This window comes from Oncorhynchus clarkii, chromosome 18, assembly GCF_045791955.1.
Source record: "Oncorhynchus clarkii lewisi isolate Uvic-CL-2024 chromosome 18, UVic_Ocla_1.0, whole genome shotgun sequence".
Taxonomy (NCBI): domain Eukaryota; kingdom Metazoa; phylum Chordata; class Actinopteri; order Salmoniformes; family Salmonidae; genus Oncorhynchus; species Oncorhynchus clarkii.
This window is the reverse complement of record NC_092164.1, coordinates 52,802,205-52,818,100: the sequence shown is the minus strand read 5'-3', so window position 1 is coordinate 52,818,100 and position 15,896 is coordinate 52,802,205. Positions and strand designations below refer to the sequence as shown.

Genomic DNA, 15,896 nt, shown 5'->3' with positions numbered 1-15,896 from the left:
TATTCTGGTGACATGATGATCGATGCTTGACTGCTGTTTGACAAATAAAACTATTCTGCCTCTTCTCCATAATAATCTCATCATGTAGACTAGCCTACCTGCACTGTATCTGCAAAGCTGTTGGCTAGAGTGCAGATGTCAAGACCAGAGCACATTGTCTATTTAATGCAACAGTTTTTGTGACAAAACTAGCGGTTGAGTCGAAAATACGATGGAAACACATTAAACTTTAATTTGGTACATGAAAACATGTTGTGTGCACTACGTCATCACGCACAGACTTATCTGCAACAAGTCTGTTTGGTGGAAACAGACCACTGGTGGAAAAATGTGCAGGTTTTCTTTATTATGAATATATTTGATTGTAGTAGATGTATTGAATCACAGCAGTGTAATGCCTACATGGTCATATATATTAAAGCCATATGCAAACCTCTTGGTCCCTGTTAAAGCACTTTAAAGGCGACGGATCATATAGTTTAACAGATCAGATTTGAATTTCAGTCCATCGTCATCGATCCATCCACACCTAAGTACACTGAGTGTACGAAACATTAAGACCACCTGCTCTTTCCATGACAGACTGACCCGGTGAATCCAGGTGAAAGCTATGATCCCTAAATGATGTCACTGTTGAATCCACTTCAACCAGTGTAGATGAAGGGGAGGAGACAGGTTAAAGAAGGATTTGTAAGCCTTGAGACATGGATTGTGTATGTGTGCCATTCAGAGGGAGGGTGAATGGGCAAGACAAAATATTTAAGTGTTTTTGAACAGGGTATGGTAGCACCGGTTTGAGTGTCAAAAACTGCAAAGCTGCTGGGTTTCTCAGGCTCAACAGTTTCTCGTGTGTATCAAGAATGGTCCACCACCCAACGGACATCCAGCCAACTTGACACAACTGTGGGAAGCATTGGAGTTAACATGGGTCAGCATCCCTGTGGAACTCTTTTAACAACTTGTACAGTCTATGCCCCGAATTGAGGCTGTTCTGAGGGTAAAAGGGGGGGTGCACGTCAATATAAGGAAGTGTTCTTAATGTTTTGTCCACTCAGTGTATATCACATACATGTAGCACAAAGAAACTCTAACCAAAAACTCCTGCAATCAAACACCAATCCCATAACACACCACACACCTATGTGAAATGGCTAGCGATGTAGCAGTTGTGGCGCAATGATTGAAAAGTGTTGATGGGTTCAGAGGGACCCTGGTTCGAACTCAGTAAGGAAGACACGGAAGCAATACTTTTACACACCAAACAGAAACACACGAACCATCGGCCCAAACACCCAATAACACACATACACACTGTCTGTCTTACCTGGCATGGGGCACATCGATGCTGGATGACACCACTTTACGTTTCTGGTCCAGCAGGGAGACAGAGCGGGTGTGGTCCCTCTCAGGACCCTCCAAGGTGCGCCCTGTCCTCCTGCCATCCACTGCCCGCTCCCCCTCCACCGCATCTGGGCTCAGGGAGTTGGCCTCCCCGTTCTGGCCCTGGTGTGGAGTCCCGTCCCCCCGGCCGTTACTGGAGCTCTGCTGCAGAGGACAACAGATATGACTGGATCAATACAGAAGAGTAAAGACTGGGACTCTGGGAGGCAAGAACCTAAGAGGGTTTGTATGTGGAAATAAAATAAATATGCGAAATCTCACTACATATTTGCCTTCCAGTCTCTCCTTTGTCATTCTAGCAAATACTCACATGTACAGACAGTTTGCTAGTGCTGCTAGCGTTGAGCTAACACCAACAGGATGTATGCTACCAGTGGAGGGCGTTTGACTTTCAAATATGTCAAAGTCCGGACTCTCTTTGTTTGTGTGAGAAAGCCCCTGAAGGTGGCTGCTCTTGTTGCTGCAGTGCCCCGGTGGTGATAACAGCCATTCCCTTTTGCACAAGCAAGCATCTCCCCTGACATTCTGTAAACCACTACCCCGTGGAAACAATCATGTGAAGCGAAGCAGCACACACACAAAATAACTCGGGACGGCAACAGATTGCGTGTGTGTAGCATGCCGTGCACACTTGTTTTTGGGCACACCTTAAATAAAGACGTCAACCATCCAGACATGCACGGTGAACACACACACAATCGGAAAGGGCAGGGAGAGAGAGAGATACACATGGCTAACTGCACCAGCAGAGCGTTGAAGGACAATATGCCCATACAGATTTACAGTGGGATGGAGATCCTCATCTCCAAAACACACGAACACGATCAGTTCTCAACTGAAGAGAAAACTACAGGAAACACCCAGTCAGTCGATCAGACACAGTTTTGAACAGTTGGCTTAGATTAATGAGGTAAAATATGGATTATCATCTATAAAAACCTGGCTGAGCAAACATTTAACAAGCGAGAAAGCCTTTCTGAAAACAGGACTTTGAGTGAAACAACAAGATGGATTATCTGAACTAAGAGAAAGATTAACTGTTACCTAGACCCGTTATTTGACTATAACCAAAACAATCTCCATAGCTTCCTTTTACAGCCCTATGAATTATGGTATTTCATGCATGGCAGGAAATTGCAGAGCTAGCCAAATCGACCATAAAATGTAAGTTGAGTTGCACGTGTCATATGAGTTTTCAATGTGGGGTAACTGTCTCGCAGCTCCTAAATTCAGGAGATTAATAATGTAAGTTTAACAAGCTACCATGCTGTACACACCACACACACACACACACAATTAATGTTCTTCCTTTAGGCATGAGGTTTTTCACCTCTATTAGGCCAAAAGTAAAGAAGTTTTCATGCATCATAAATTGACAATAGCTCAGGAGTCATGGAATACTTGGTTTCATCCTAATGGTATTTGTGTTCAACTCATGTGATGCATTGTTCAAAGATTAGGCTATATATTATCAAATGTATTCGGATTTTAAAAAATCATCAAACAGTGCTTTTAAAGATTTTAATAATAATATTTCAAAAATATATATATTTGTAGAATTCGGGAGATTTACATGGATTACAGGTTATATGTACATAGAAGGATGTGAATTAACCTAATGGGGAGGGCTTCGCTCCAGGATAAAGAAAATAAATATTTTGCTTATATAGCTTTCAGAGCATTCAATATTATTGGAGTAAAATAAACATGCAATGTTATTACAGTTTAACTTCCATTGATATGTATGGCTACACAGTAGACTATACAGTAAACAAGAGGAGATCAGGAGCACGGTCATGAAGTAGTTGATTGGTTTAAAACACTCAATGTGTCAGGTGATGTAGCCTAGTTAGCCATGTTGATCTCATTCTCTGAACCATCACGTCACTGCAGCTTACAATAGCCAAATGCAACAGTCGGGATATTGATTAGTGCTCTCCATTCACCAACACAGCCCTCTGATGGCAGGATCCATGATCCTTCCCTCAAAGCAAGGGGAGGCCTTGCCTTGGCTACACTGCCTGGTGAATGATTTTGGCAAAGCACAAGCCAACCGAACCGGACTCTCTCTCTCCCATCTGATTACTCATCTATCCATCATGAAGGAATCTAAACATGGCCCCGTCGTATGACATGCAGGCAAATGGTGGCCAACCAACCAATGAGGAGCAATGTGCTGATGAACAAAGAGTCAGTCAGTTAGCTTCAGTTAGGATGTCTGATGTCAAATCAACTGAAAACAACACATGCCTTTGTCTGTGTGGGAGCCGCATAAAATGGCAGTCAGTCGGTCAATGCTATACCTCCTTCCTTTATAACAACAAGTGGCATTCTCCCACCTCCCCTCCCTGGTTGTGTCCCCTTTTCCCTCCATCCACTCCTCCTTCCTCTAAAGTGAATGGTGCTCATTTGGCATTCTGGGCACCTTGCCAGAGCTCCAGATTCTTCTCCAAGCCGTGCCCTTCTCTCTCCAAGCCATGCTTTGTTACTACAGCTGCTACAGCAACTGCTTGCTAGGAGATGTGAACCTCTTCAGTTAAACATCTCTCACACCCGTTCCTATCCTCCGGCCAGCCTCTCACCCCTTCCTCTTGTCCCGCCAGCCTCTCCCCCCGCCAGCCTCTCCCCCCGCCAGCCTCTGACCCCTACTCTCCTCCGTCCCCTGATTCTATCCATGTCTTGTCTTTCTACTTTTAGAAGATTGAGCGGTGCTGAGGGAAGCTACCATTCTGTTAGAGAACTATTACTTAAAAATTACAATCGGACTATAAATGGAATGGTTATTATGGCTTGTTTATCTGTTGTGGTTGCTAGGAGGCGCTGGCTATGGCATCCTGCATTTCTGTCGTGCCTTCATGCAGACGTACTACTTACATTTCTCTTTATGGAACAGTACTTGACCACTATTTGCATTCTGACTATGCATAATAGAATGGGTTTGTTTATAAAACATGGTTGTGTCCTATGAATACCCATGCTGTCATGAATCTGTCATGCCTTTATGAAGATGTTTACATTTGCTGTTTTGAAACTGTATCCATATGCCTGTTTTCCCATTCGAGTCACTGAACTATGACCCCATTGCTTGGATCAAACCCCCAATACGTATTTATAGGCTACATTATCCAACACAGTCACATGCATTCCCCTCTCATCATAGGAGCGGTTTTTATAAGGGACCACCAAGCAGGCAGCCTCACCAGACCATCTTTGTTGTGAAACCATGTGACACCATCAAGCTGGAACTTTTAAAGGCAGGCAATGAGGTCACTCTCATAACAGGAAGGAATACATGTTGATATTTGGGAACACAATGTACCATCCAGTGTGGCATAATAATATGATATCTACTATTCTACGCTAGTTATTTAGCCTAAAGTCAATTGTTTTCTTCAGTAGCAGCAAGGACACAAGTGTGACATGAATGAAACAAATAGCTTAGCTAATGACTACATACTACCCCCTCCCCTACACAATAAAATAAATGCAACTACTGTTATTACATGAATTCCTACATTATAATGACATATTCAATGCAATATGACGGTTAATATGCATGAATTGCCAGTGTCATATGCGACTGATTCATTGTGTACAATCTGGGATGTTTTATTACATCAATGATCGGTCCAAAACGCTGCAGAGCATGTTTGCATCTGCCACCTACCCACTGGGTCAAATCTACAGTCAATGGGTCAGAAAAACACTGCGCAGATAGGGCCCTATCATAATCAAGCATTCAATGGGAACCCCTTTGTCCTGTATTTAATGATACATATTTTGACAGTGCATTGTTATTATTCACAGTGCATTGTTATTATTCAATCTGTAGTTCTGCACTACAATCTAAATCTCATCTGGATTATTCTGAGTGTGTGACTGTCTGCCTATCATTAATATAGCTTGTAATACCCGGTTGCAGCGGCGGGCAATGGATGCAATAGCACGCTCTTTCTCCGTCTGTGCACGAAGCAGTTAAACGCTGCAAAACACCGCTGCACAACAACTGCAGGCTTCCCGGTCACACACACAAACAGACCTTCAAGCTGGATTTGAGCGGTCCTTTCGCCGTCGTTTGGTTGAAGCCCACGGCTATCTCGTCCTCGGAGAATTCTTTCAGGCTTCCGTCTTGCATTAGTACCGTGTAGACGTTACGCCGAGGTCCGGTTGAAACGTCTCTGTTTTCCTGCTTGACAGCCTGTACCAGTCCTGTCAACGGAGCCCCGTCCCCAGTCGGACTCGGCGCATACACCCGGCTCCCCAGGATTGAACGCTTCACCAACCGCCTCGTATGCATAGCGATCAATTTATAGCACCGAAATTAAAGCGGAATGCGGTCAATGTATATATATGGACGTCGAGTTAGAATTGATAAACACTGACATGAAAAACACAACACCGCAGCGGATAGACTACGTGCTCCATAAACCCTAACCAAGTGTTAGAAAGCGGCAACATACTCTGCTGCTAGCACGGGTCAAAACGAACGATATTCGAAAGCACGAATATGTGTAGAAAAAGCTACATGCATGGATTAACAAATGCATGAAAACAAGCCATTCCCCGTGAAATAACCTCTTCAACAGACCGGTTACTGATATTTCTTCGTTCGACCTGTTTGTTTTCCTGACTGTTCCCTCTAAACTCGTAAGAGAGCACAAAAAACACGGAAATGTATTTAAGGACCGACAATGACATTTGTACAGTAAATTTTCATCCGAACAAAAGGGCTTCGCCAATACACAAACAAAGATATTAATTGTGATCTACATGAAAAATTATTTAAGTTTCACACACATATTTTACACCGGTTTGCCGTCTGACAGGGTGAAATTTGCTGAAATAGCCGCGTACAGTAACTCCGGATCCATATTCTAGATATTCCAGTCCGTAGCCGACTGCCAAGAGCCAGCGCCTCTACCGGCGGATTGCTGCCTGTAAACATGTGCGGTCTCGCGGTTGACTCGAGCTCCCATTGGTCGACCCAGCACACGCCTCCACTGGGCTACGCACATTTTTCTGTCAGTGAAGGGATTCGATTATCTGGCCCGGGTTACCCCAGTGAATGAGTTTAAACCGGGTGAAAAGTGATAGCATTCGTTTTGGAACCGGGGTATCTCCTGGGCGTGATCCAGATGCCCCTTCAAAACCCACGTAAAAGACGCTCAAAACAAAGGTGACGTAGCCCAGGCTTGATTAAGCACGTGGAGTAATGAGTAGGACTCTGTTTTACCATGCAAAAATGATTGCTCTTGCTAAAAACGCTTTATAAGCCTTCCCGATGAAAACTATGTTAACAAAAATGTTAACATAATTCGTATGGAAAAGAGATGTATGTTCCTGAATGATGCACCATGCTGCCTTGTTGACAACATGAACGAGCAGCGCAGATTAGGTTACTGTTCGATTTGAAAAAGGCGCTCCTCCCTCACCGCTTTTGTCTGTTCACGTCACTGGCCATATACCGGTGCACCGGGGTTCAGGTTAATAAAACCCCCTCAATTTCCCTCCAACATAAGGTAATGGGAGTTGGAGAGGACGCTCCATCAGACAGGAAGCGACGTTTCAAAATCTCTCCACAAAAAATGAACCCAGGAATTTTGGATTTTTTTTGTATAGAGGTCAATGGAAGGGAGAGTGTCAAATTTGGTCATCAAAAATTGTAATTGCTCATTTTCTACGTGAGATTATTTGATGTAATATACGTTTCGTAATGGTTACGTGCGCCAAGAAGTTAAGAATACATTGATAAAAATGGACGCACGTTCAGCAACTTAAAAAAAAAATATATACTTTATAGAGGACTCCTCATGGATTTAACATATTTTTGACATTGGCATTGAGGGCTTCTATCGTCTTAAAGTGGTCAACTGAGTCGGGATTCCCATAAATTGGGAGCAATTATCCAATGAAGAAAATGGACTACTTTAAAATTGAGATTTTAAAGCGTCACAGACGCTATAATAACACAGAAACAAAGATGAGTCCTCTATCTATCTCTATGACAAGTTGTTCAAACGCGTATCTGCCCAATCATTGGCTAGAATGGTCCCACCTGATGTCGCCTGCCTTCCATCTTTAAGGACATGTATTTCCATTGTTACAGCGGTCAATCGAGTATTTTGTCTGTATAACACAAGTTTTGGCTCCATCCAAAACAATGACGCAACGATGGATAGAAGAGAAAACGAAATGGGAGGGGTAGGGGAGAGGATACAAATATGGGAATGTAGCGGAAAGAAACACTTAGACCAGCCAGGCTCAGTAAGACTAGTTGAGAAGCCAGGGTTATTATGTATATTTCAAGCATAAAGCTTATAGTTTGAAACCGAATATAAGCCTACTATTATTATGTACACTTCTATTAGCCCACAACGTTTTATTTTAGGAGCTATGAAGGCCATTTACCTAAAAATCATTGCTCCTGGATTTATAAGGCATCAAATATGTAATTTGATGATTACTATCAGAAAAATGGGTCAGAATCTCTCTATCATCATGGTCACCTCAAACCAAATAAAGCCAGATTCACAGTATAGGGCGAGATGATCATAGGCTTACCCAAGTGAGCTACACTGAACAATAATATAAAACGCAACATGTGAAGTGCTGGTCCCATTTTTATCCTCTCCCTTACTCCCTCCTAATTTCCTCTTCTCTACATTGTTTCCTGAGCTGAAATAAAATATTCCAGAAATGTTCCTATGCACAAAAAGCTTTTTCTCTCAAATTTTATCCAAACTTTTTTTTACATCCCTGTTATTGAACATTTGATCCATTGTCAAGATAATCCATCCACCTGACAGGTGTGGCATATCAAGAAGCGAATTAAATTGGCTGGGCCCTGCTCCCAAGTGGGTGGGCCTATGCCCTCCCAGGCCCACCCATGGCTGCGCCCCAGCCCAGTCATGTGAAATCCATAGATTAGGGCCTAATTCATTTATTTCAATTGACTGATTTCCTTATATGAACTGTAACTAAGCAAAATCTTGTAAATTGTTGCCTTAATATTTCTGTTCAGTATAAAACAATAATTGGTTGCACTTTATTTTAAGGCACTGTGTTAACTGGTTAACCTACAGAGAATATCTGATAGTAGTAAAAATGGTGCCTGGTTCTTTTGGTAGTATTACACACTACTCAGCCCATAGTCTACACAGACCGGTGCAGCATAAACAATTTGAGTTGCAGGAGGGTTGGTTATATGCAAGAATAGACCATTGCCGTATATGGATCTGTGCCATTTACTTTGAACTGGACTGTGTTTGCAGCATGAGCGGTCGTGAGTAGATGTGCTTGTTTTAGCAATATGGGAGTGATTGCTTCCTACAAGAGCACAAAACGTATACATTTCTAGACATATTTGAAAAGCGAGTCAGGTAAAGAGCTTTTTTTTGTCTTAAAGGGGCAGTGTTGTATTTTGAGACAGGCTTTAATAAGCTAAGTAGCCAATAAGCAGAGGGTAGCATACAGTAATTTGTCTGATTCTGTAATAATGGTATGGGAATAATAACGCTATTTATTTTGTAAAGTGGTTTCTTGCATCAAACAACATTTCCAGTCACATCCTTGTCTGAAGGACAAGTGGATAAACAGGTTCATGTCCAGCCCTGTATGCTTTTTTCCACGTCTCATGGAATGTAGGCCTACATTGAACACCACACATTGTCTGTAGGCTGAATGATATAACAGTTATTTGCATGTTAAAATGTTATGGGATGCATGTTCTCCATTGTTTTTGATGGTAGGCCACTCTGGTAAGCCTACATTATGATCCAATAGCCACAGTAGCCTACATTGCCACTGTTATAACTAACTTAAAGTGTGACCACTGCCTGTGTTCACAGTAAACGCGCTGGAAGTTGCACAGAATTTTCACAACTTTCAAGTTTCACTCAGCAGACATGAAATTAGCTCAGTGCTGAAACATTGGAGTAGACATACTGTGAAATTAGTGCTACCTAATATTAATTTTCCCTCTTTTGGTCAGAGGGTAGGCCTAATACAAATTTTGTATGAATGGTCCATACGAGCCTGTTTAACTGCTAACATGATAAACTAGACTTTCAATGAATTAATGCAATACTGTTGCAAGTAGCTAATCAATGTTCCAGATTAAATGTATAAAACACCATTCTCCCCCTGCAAGCTATCTTCATGAATAAAAAATACACACTTACTTGTTATACATCTTTTAATATTTTCAAATTATGGTCATAAAATATTTTCATGCATACACAGGAAACCAGATAGAATCTTGTGACAGATGTGCACATAACTGTCAAAGAAAGCATGGCTCTGTATGCATCCCAAATGGCACCCTTTTCCCTATACCTATAGTATTTATTAGTGCAATACTTTTGACTGTTCAAAAGTAGTGACCTATGGAGACAGTAGGGTGCCATTTGGGACACAGGGTCCATGATGAAAGACAATAGTAAGGAATTCTCTGCTGCTTGTTGAGAATGTATTGTTTCATTATTAGAGAGTGGGCTGCATGAGAGGGTGCTATGATGGGCTTCCTCTCCATGCCAGACGTACGCTCGTCTGTGTGTGGTACCTTTGGTTGTGAGATTTGACACTAATGTTCCTATTTGACAGACCGTTTGTTAAAAGCCTTTTATGGCATTTCCATAGACACCATTAGGTTTAAATGAAAGCATTTCCTGCTACATTAACTAATCTGGAATCTGTTGGGGAGAACAATGGTCATTAAAAGGTCATGTTTTTGCGATTTAACATTAATGAAATGACAATTACACTCTATAAAATGTGTGTAAAACCTCATTGGCAGGGCCCTTGCTTTAAAGGACATCTGAAATGTATAGCATCTTTAATGTGTCTATCAATTGTTGATAATTTAGTGGGAACTGTCCTTTCCTTACTGGATTTCATTTGTGAATATAATATCAGTCAACCTGGGCGCTTGGTTTGTCGTCAAGAAGCTCATTCAAGCTCATGCATGTGTAATGAAATCCACTCACTCACTCTGCATACACCAATAATGTGCAATATTGAGATAACAGAGAAATGGGAGGAAAAGTAAGATAGTATTATTGTTTAACTGTCAAATGCAGATATCATCATTGCAATAGCTAGTTATTTAGTCACAACTTACTCAGTTAGTTTGAAAATAAACACCAAACAACAATATTCATTCACTTTTCTTTAAAAAAATAAAAAGTACCAACTTTGACTTTTCTGTTTTAAAACACCTGTACCAACACAATGTACCATACTTGAATAAAACAACAGAACAAAATAACCAATGAGATGGTGACCTATTAAAACAGAATACAGAACTCCCAAACTGTCATACGCCACCATTCAATCAATCACTATATTTTCAACAATAGTTAGGTCACTCTCTGAGTAAGGGGCATACTTACAGCTAGCCTAAATGTATTCCCTTAAAATGACATCATGGTTTTACTGTACTCTATGTGCTTTTATAGCCACTATTAAGCAGTCCAAATCACATGCATACATACTACAAAATATACTTTACCATTTGCAAATTCATACATTAGCCGACTTCATGAAATCGTACTCTAACTTTATACAACCCTCGGTTAGCATGTCATCAGCACATGCTACCTTAATAGTGCTTGTTCAAATAGTTAAGTTAGAAGCATTTGATATTATAATTGTGCACATGATGGGTTATATATGTATGTATGATGTTGTTGTTGTTGCTATAAGCTCTCTATAGAAGCAGTAGCATAATGTTTTTTCACACTTTGTGCTTTCAAATCCTTTTCCACCGTATCAATAGTATGCGTACCTACAGGGTAAGCATAAACACGCCATACAAACACATATTATACACCTTGATCAATACAGCTGCATTAACACACCGTTTTGCTGTTGCATATTGTCACATTGAGCGAATATAAGTCTTTTAAATACATTTTGAATCATGGGAAGAAATATAGAGAAAACAACAACTGAGTTGAACAATTCACACAAGAAATCACAACAACATTGATAGATATGGTCTCACCATTGTTCGTCTTTTGTTTGAATGAATAAGTCCTTTTTAAAAAGTCTGGATTATTCATGAGTACCTTTACTACTTTATTACCATGGTAACCCACGTATTCATGTGTTTATCCTATGTACAGAACAAAACCTTTTCAAGTTTCCCTCATGAACAAACACACTTCCTGATATCCCTTAATCACACAATGATCCACCATCTTCAAATAAATAGGAATTTGATTAAAAAAAAATTAAAAAGTTGACATGTAAATCAAATCAAAAATGTTTTTGAAACTAAAACAAGCCGTTCCATTTAGAGTTCAGCCGTCTAAACTGCCTGACTTGAGGCTACTTATTTCACAATAGTATGTAAGTACACATATCTATCATATCTCTGATTTATCATGATGTTCTGAATGAAATGTTGCACTAGGAAGGGAGAACAGATTATATAAACAGTGACATTACATTGTGGGGAAACATTCTACTCATACCTTTATAAGTGCCTTATAGAACGACATTATGGCACAAAAACTCATTGGTTTTCAATCACAAGGCACTGACAAAGTGTCACTGGCCAGTCAGCTTGTCACCAGCCTTGTAAAATGAACTGAATGCGTAATGACTGGTCAGAAATGTTTAGAAATGTACTATTTTATAGTCTGAGGAAGTAATTATGATGGTGATGGATAATGTAGAAATATTGGCCTTCCTTCCCACATTGATAGCAGTCGTTGATAATGTAGCTAACCTTCAATCTTCAGTGATGTGATGTGCACCATGATACAGAGTGAGAAGCGACATCACAAAGTGGACGGACGCCAATAACTTGAAAACGGACTGTGATTTCATAGTTCAGATACTGATTTGATAGCACCCAGAGTACGTACATTGTAATTTAAGGGCCCCATGAATTGATGGAGAGTTAAGATTATAGCTAATTCAGTCAAATATCGCTGGGCTGTGGGCACACCCAAACTGCACTGAGGGGGTAGTGGACAGAAACACTGAATTGGTGATGATGGGCAGTAGGGTTGAAGGTTGAAGTTCAGAGCCCTGAGGTGGTGTTCCTGTCATCAGGGCTGCTGGGTAAAGTTGAGGCTAGTAGTGAGGCTAATGGCTGGGGTTGAGTCTGAGGCTAGGAGTTAGGCTAATTGAGGGTGAGACTATTAGTTAGGCTAATGGCTGGGGTTGAGGGTGAGGCTAGGAGTTAGGCTAATGGCTGGGGTTGAGGGTGAGGCTAGGAGTTAGGCTAATGGCTGGGGTTGAGGGTGAGACTATTAGTTAGGCTAATGGCTGGGGTTGAGGGTGATACTATTAGTTAGGCTAACTGCTGGGGTTGAGGGTGAGGCTAGGAGTTAGGCTAATGGCTGGGGTTGAGGGTGAGACTATTAGTTAGGCTAATGGCTGGGGTTGAGGGTGAGACTATTAGTTAGGCTAACTGCTGGGGTTGAGGGTGAGACTATTAGTTAGGCTAACTGCTGGGGTTGAGGGTGAGACTATTAATTAAGCTAACTGCTGGGGTTGAGAGTGAGGCTAGGAGTTAGGCTAATGGCTGGGGTTGAGGGTGAGACTAGTTAGGCTAACTGCTGGGGTTGAGGGTGAGACTATTAGTTAGGCTAACTGCTGGGGTTGAGGGTGAGACTATTAGTTAGGCTAACTGCTGGGGTTGAGGGTGAGACTATTAGTTAGGCTAACTGCTGGGGTTGAGAGTGAGGCTAGGAGTTAGGCTAATGGCTGGACTTGAGGGTGAGACTATTATTTAGGCTAATGGCTGGGGTTGAGGGTGAGGCTAGGAGTTAGGCTAATGGCTGGGGTTGAGGGTGAGGCTATTAGTTAGGCTAATGGCTGGGGTTGAGGGTGAGGCTATTAGTTAGGCTAATGGCTGGGGTTGAGGGTGAGGCTAGGAGTTAGGCTAATGGCTGGGGCTGAGGGTGAGACTATTAGTTAGGCTAACTGCTGGGGTTGAGGGTGAGACTATTAGTTAGGCTAATGGCTGGGGTTGAGGGTGAGACTATTAGTTAGGCTAATGGCTGGGGTTGAGGGTGAGACTATTAGTTAGGCTAACTGCTGGGGTTGAGGGTGAGGCTAGGAGTTAGGCTAACTGCTGGGGTTGAGGGTGAGACTATTAGTTAGGCTAACTGCTGGGGTTGAGGGTGAGACTATTAGTTAGGCTAACTGCTGGGGTTGAGGGTGAGGCTAGGAGTTAGGCTAACTGCTGGGGTTGAGGGTGAGGCTAGGAGTTAGGCTAACTGCTGGGGTTGAGGGTGAGGCCCCAGAGGCTCAGGTTTAGGCCCCGCACTGTAGCTTTACTACCCAGTTAGAGACGGGAACTCTCCCTGTTCAACCCCAGGCCCAGCTCACCTACACTCTCATAGTCTGGCTCCTGAACCTGGTTCCTCAGCCCCAAGTCCTCTCCATTACCAGTCTTAGTGAGGCAGATGTTCTCGTAGCCCGGATCGATGCTATCTGCAGGGGACTCCTGGAGGTCCCCAGAGGGTCCCTGTGGGTCTGACTCCCCCTCTCCGAGCTGGGGGTAGATGTCCCTGACAGTAGCGTAGAGATCACTGGAGGACGACTCAGGGACCAGACCTTTGATCTCAGCGATGCTGCTGTAGTCACTCTCCTTCTCCTCCACGTCTAGGTGTGTCTTCCTCACTGTGGAGTACATGTCTGACAGCTGGAGAGAAAGAGGGATGAGAGAGTGAGAGAGAGCAAGAGTAAGAGAGAAAGAAAGAGCGAGAGAGAGAGAACGAAAGAGCGAGAGAGAGAGTGAGAGAAAGAAAGAGAGAGAGAGAGAAGGAAATAAAGAAAGAGCGAGAGAAAGAGAGAAAGAGCAAGAGAGAAAGAAAGCAGTCAGAGTGAGCATCGAAGGACTATTTGATTTATGCATCCTTTATTCAACCAGGGAAGTCACAGTTAGACTGACATTTCTTTTTCAAGTGATTCCTAAATAAGCATCAGGACAATAGGGGAATGAGTTCAGTGGAAGGCCACAACCCTACCTCGTTCTCCAACAGCACATGGTTGTGAAGCCCCGGTGAGGGAGAGAGTAACTAGAAGAGAAAACAACACAAACAAGTCCACGCATTACAATATACCAGAACCATGTGTGTTGTGCATACTCCCACCTGAGCTAAGCAGGTGTATGATATGTAATCAATCATTTATGAACAACATTACGGATTAATCAGTTAATACACAATGAGAATTGTAGCGATGTTATTGTGTATAGCTGCTATATACAGTTCCTTATGATTGATGGGGTCATTAATCAACAACACATCGCTGACAGACATCAAAAACACCTTTCTAGGGTGTCAATATCAGAGCTGGTACAGTAGCCAGCTGGCTACTACTTCACGCCTCCTATATGTTGGATGTACTGAGGAATAAGCATGGTTTAAAATCCATTGTTCACTTGGTCAAGGACATATAAGATGTAAATCTTGAGTTAGACAACCCAAGGTTAACCAATGACTTTACATGGGGACTGGTGAGGATGATGGTGGGATAACTTGAATGTAGAACCAGAAAAGGTTGACCACTACCATCTATATTCAGTACCATCTATATTCAGCATCATCTATTGTCAGCATCCACTATATTCAGCATCATCTCTCCATCATCTCCATCTATATTCAGCATCTCTCCATCATTATTCAGCATCGTCCCTCCATCTATATTCAGCATCTCTCCATCAATATTCAGCATCTCTCCATCAATATTCAGCATCATCTCTCCATCTATATTCAGCATCTCTCCATCAATATTCAGCATCATCTCTCCATCAATATTCAGCATCTCTCCATCAATATTCATCATCATCTCTCCATCTATATTCAGCATCTCTCCATCAATATTCAGCATCATCTCGCAATCTATATTCAGCATCTCTCTGTTACCTCTTCATCAATATTCAGCATCGCTCCATCTATATTCAGCATCATCTCTCCATCCATATTCAGCATCTCTCCTTCATCTCTCCTTTGTTTCTCTCAGAGAGCATTGAATTCATATTCTTACTTTATGGACACACTTTATGGACACACATTCTCCTTGATTAGCTAACCAATTCATTTGATTGCCTTGGAGCCCAGTGGCGTGGAATCATGAAGAAAGTTCCTGACCCCGTCATCAACAAGCCTCCATGTGTATCTCATAATGTTAGTCTGCTCTAATTCCTGAATTCCCTGAAGTCTTTGTCCATGTAGCTTAACAAATGAAAGTGCCAGTCCAGTTAAGTAAGTTGTTTCATGACTACAACCAGGAGTTGCTCCTGACTACATGACTTAACCAGGAGAAAACAGGTTCCTAGACATACCAGCCAAGTCACTTGTCTTGACCACATTAAGGCTGAAAGGTCAGGTCACTTCCATGGTCAGGAAAATCTATGAAAAGTATGCATGTTAAGGCATTCCTTCACTCAGTTAAGATGTCTTATAGATAAGAATGTACACTATATATACACACACAAAAATTGTCCGTCCGCGGTTGCAACACAGTTCCAAACT

The 15,896-nt window shown here is 42.1% G+C and overlaps 2 protein-coding genes across 4 annotated transcripts in view; both read right to left on the bottom strand.

The window, feature by feature from the left end:
* Positions 1-6,060, bottom strand: part of LOC139373688 (zinc finger protein 704-like) — a 98,558-nt gene extending 92,498 nt beyond the window's left edge. Inside the window, exons 1-2 of one of the 2 annotated variants that reach the window (XM_071114531.1) lie at positions 5,441-6,060; positions 1,325-1,545 (exon numbers count right to left, since the gene is read on the bottom strand). In XM_071114531.1, the coding sequence (XP_070970632.1) occupies positions 1,325-1,545; positions 5,441-5,698 (479 nt within the window). In that variant the 5' untranslated portion in view covers positions 5,699-6,060. The remainder of the gene's footprint in view (positions 1-1,324; positions 1,546-5,440) is intronic. The other variant, XM_071114532.1, reaches the window with a different exon arrangement.
* Positions 6,061-9,577: 3,517 nt separating this feature from the next.
* The window catches only part of LOC139373687 (phosphoprotein associated with glycosphingolipid-enriched microdomains 1-like), an 82,634-nt gene continuing 76,315 nt past the window's right edge, over positions 9,578-15,896 (bottom strand). For both annotated transcript variants that reach the window (XM_071114530.1, XM_071114529.1), the window contains 2 exons: positions 14,388-14,438; positions 9,578-14,062 (listed from right to left, as the gene is read on the bottom strand). In XM_071114530.1, coding sequence (XP_070970631.1) covers positions 13,703-14,062; positions 14,388-14,438 — 411 coding nt within the window. In that variant the 3' untranslated portion in view covers positions 9,578-13,702. The remainder of the gene's footprint in view (positions 14,063-14,387; positions 14,439-15,896) is intronic.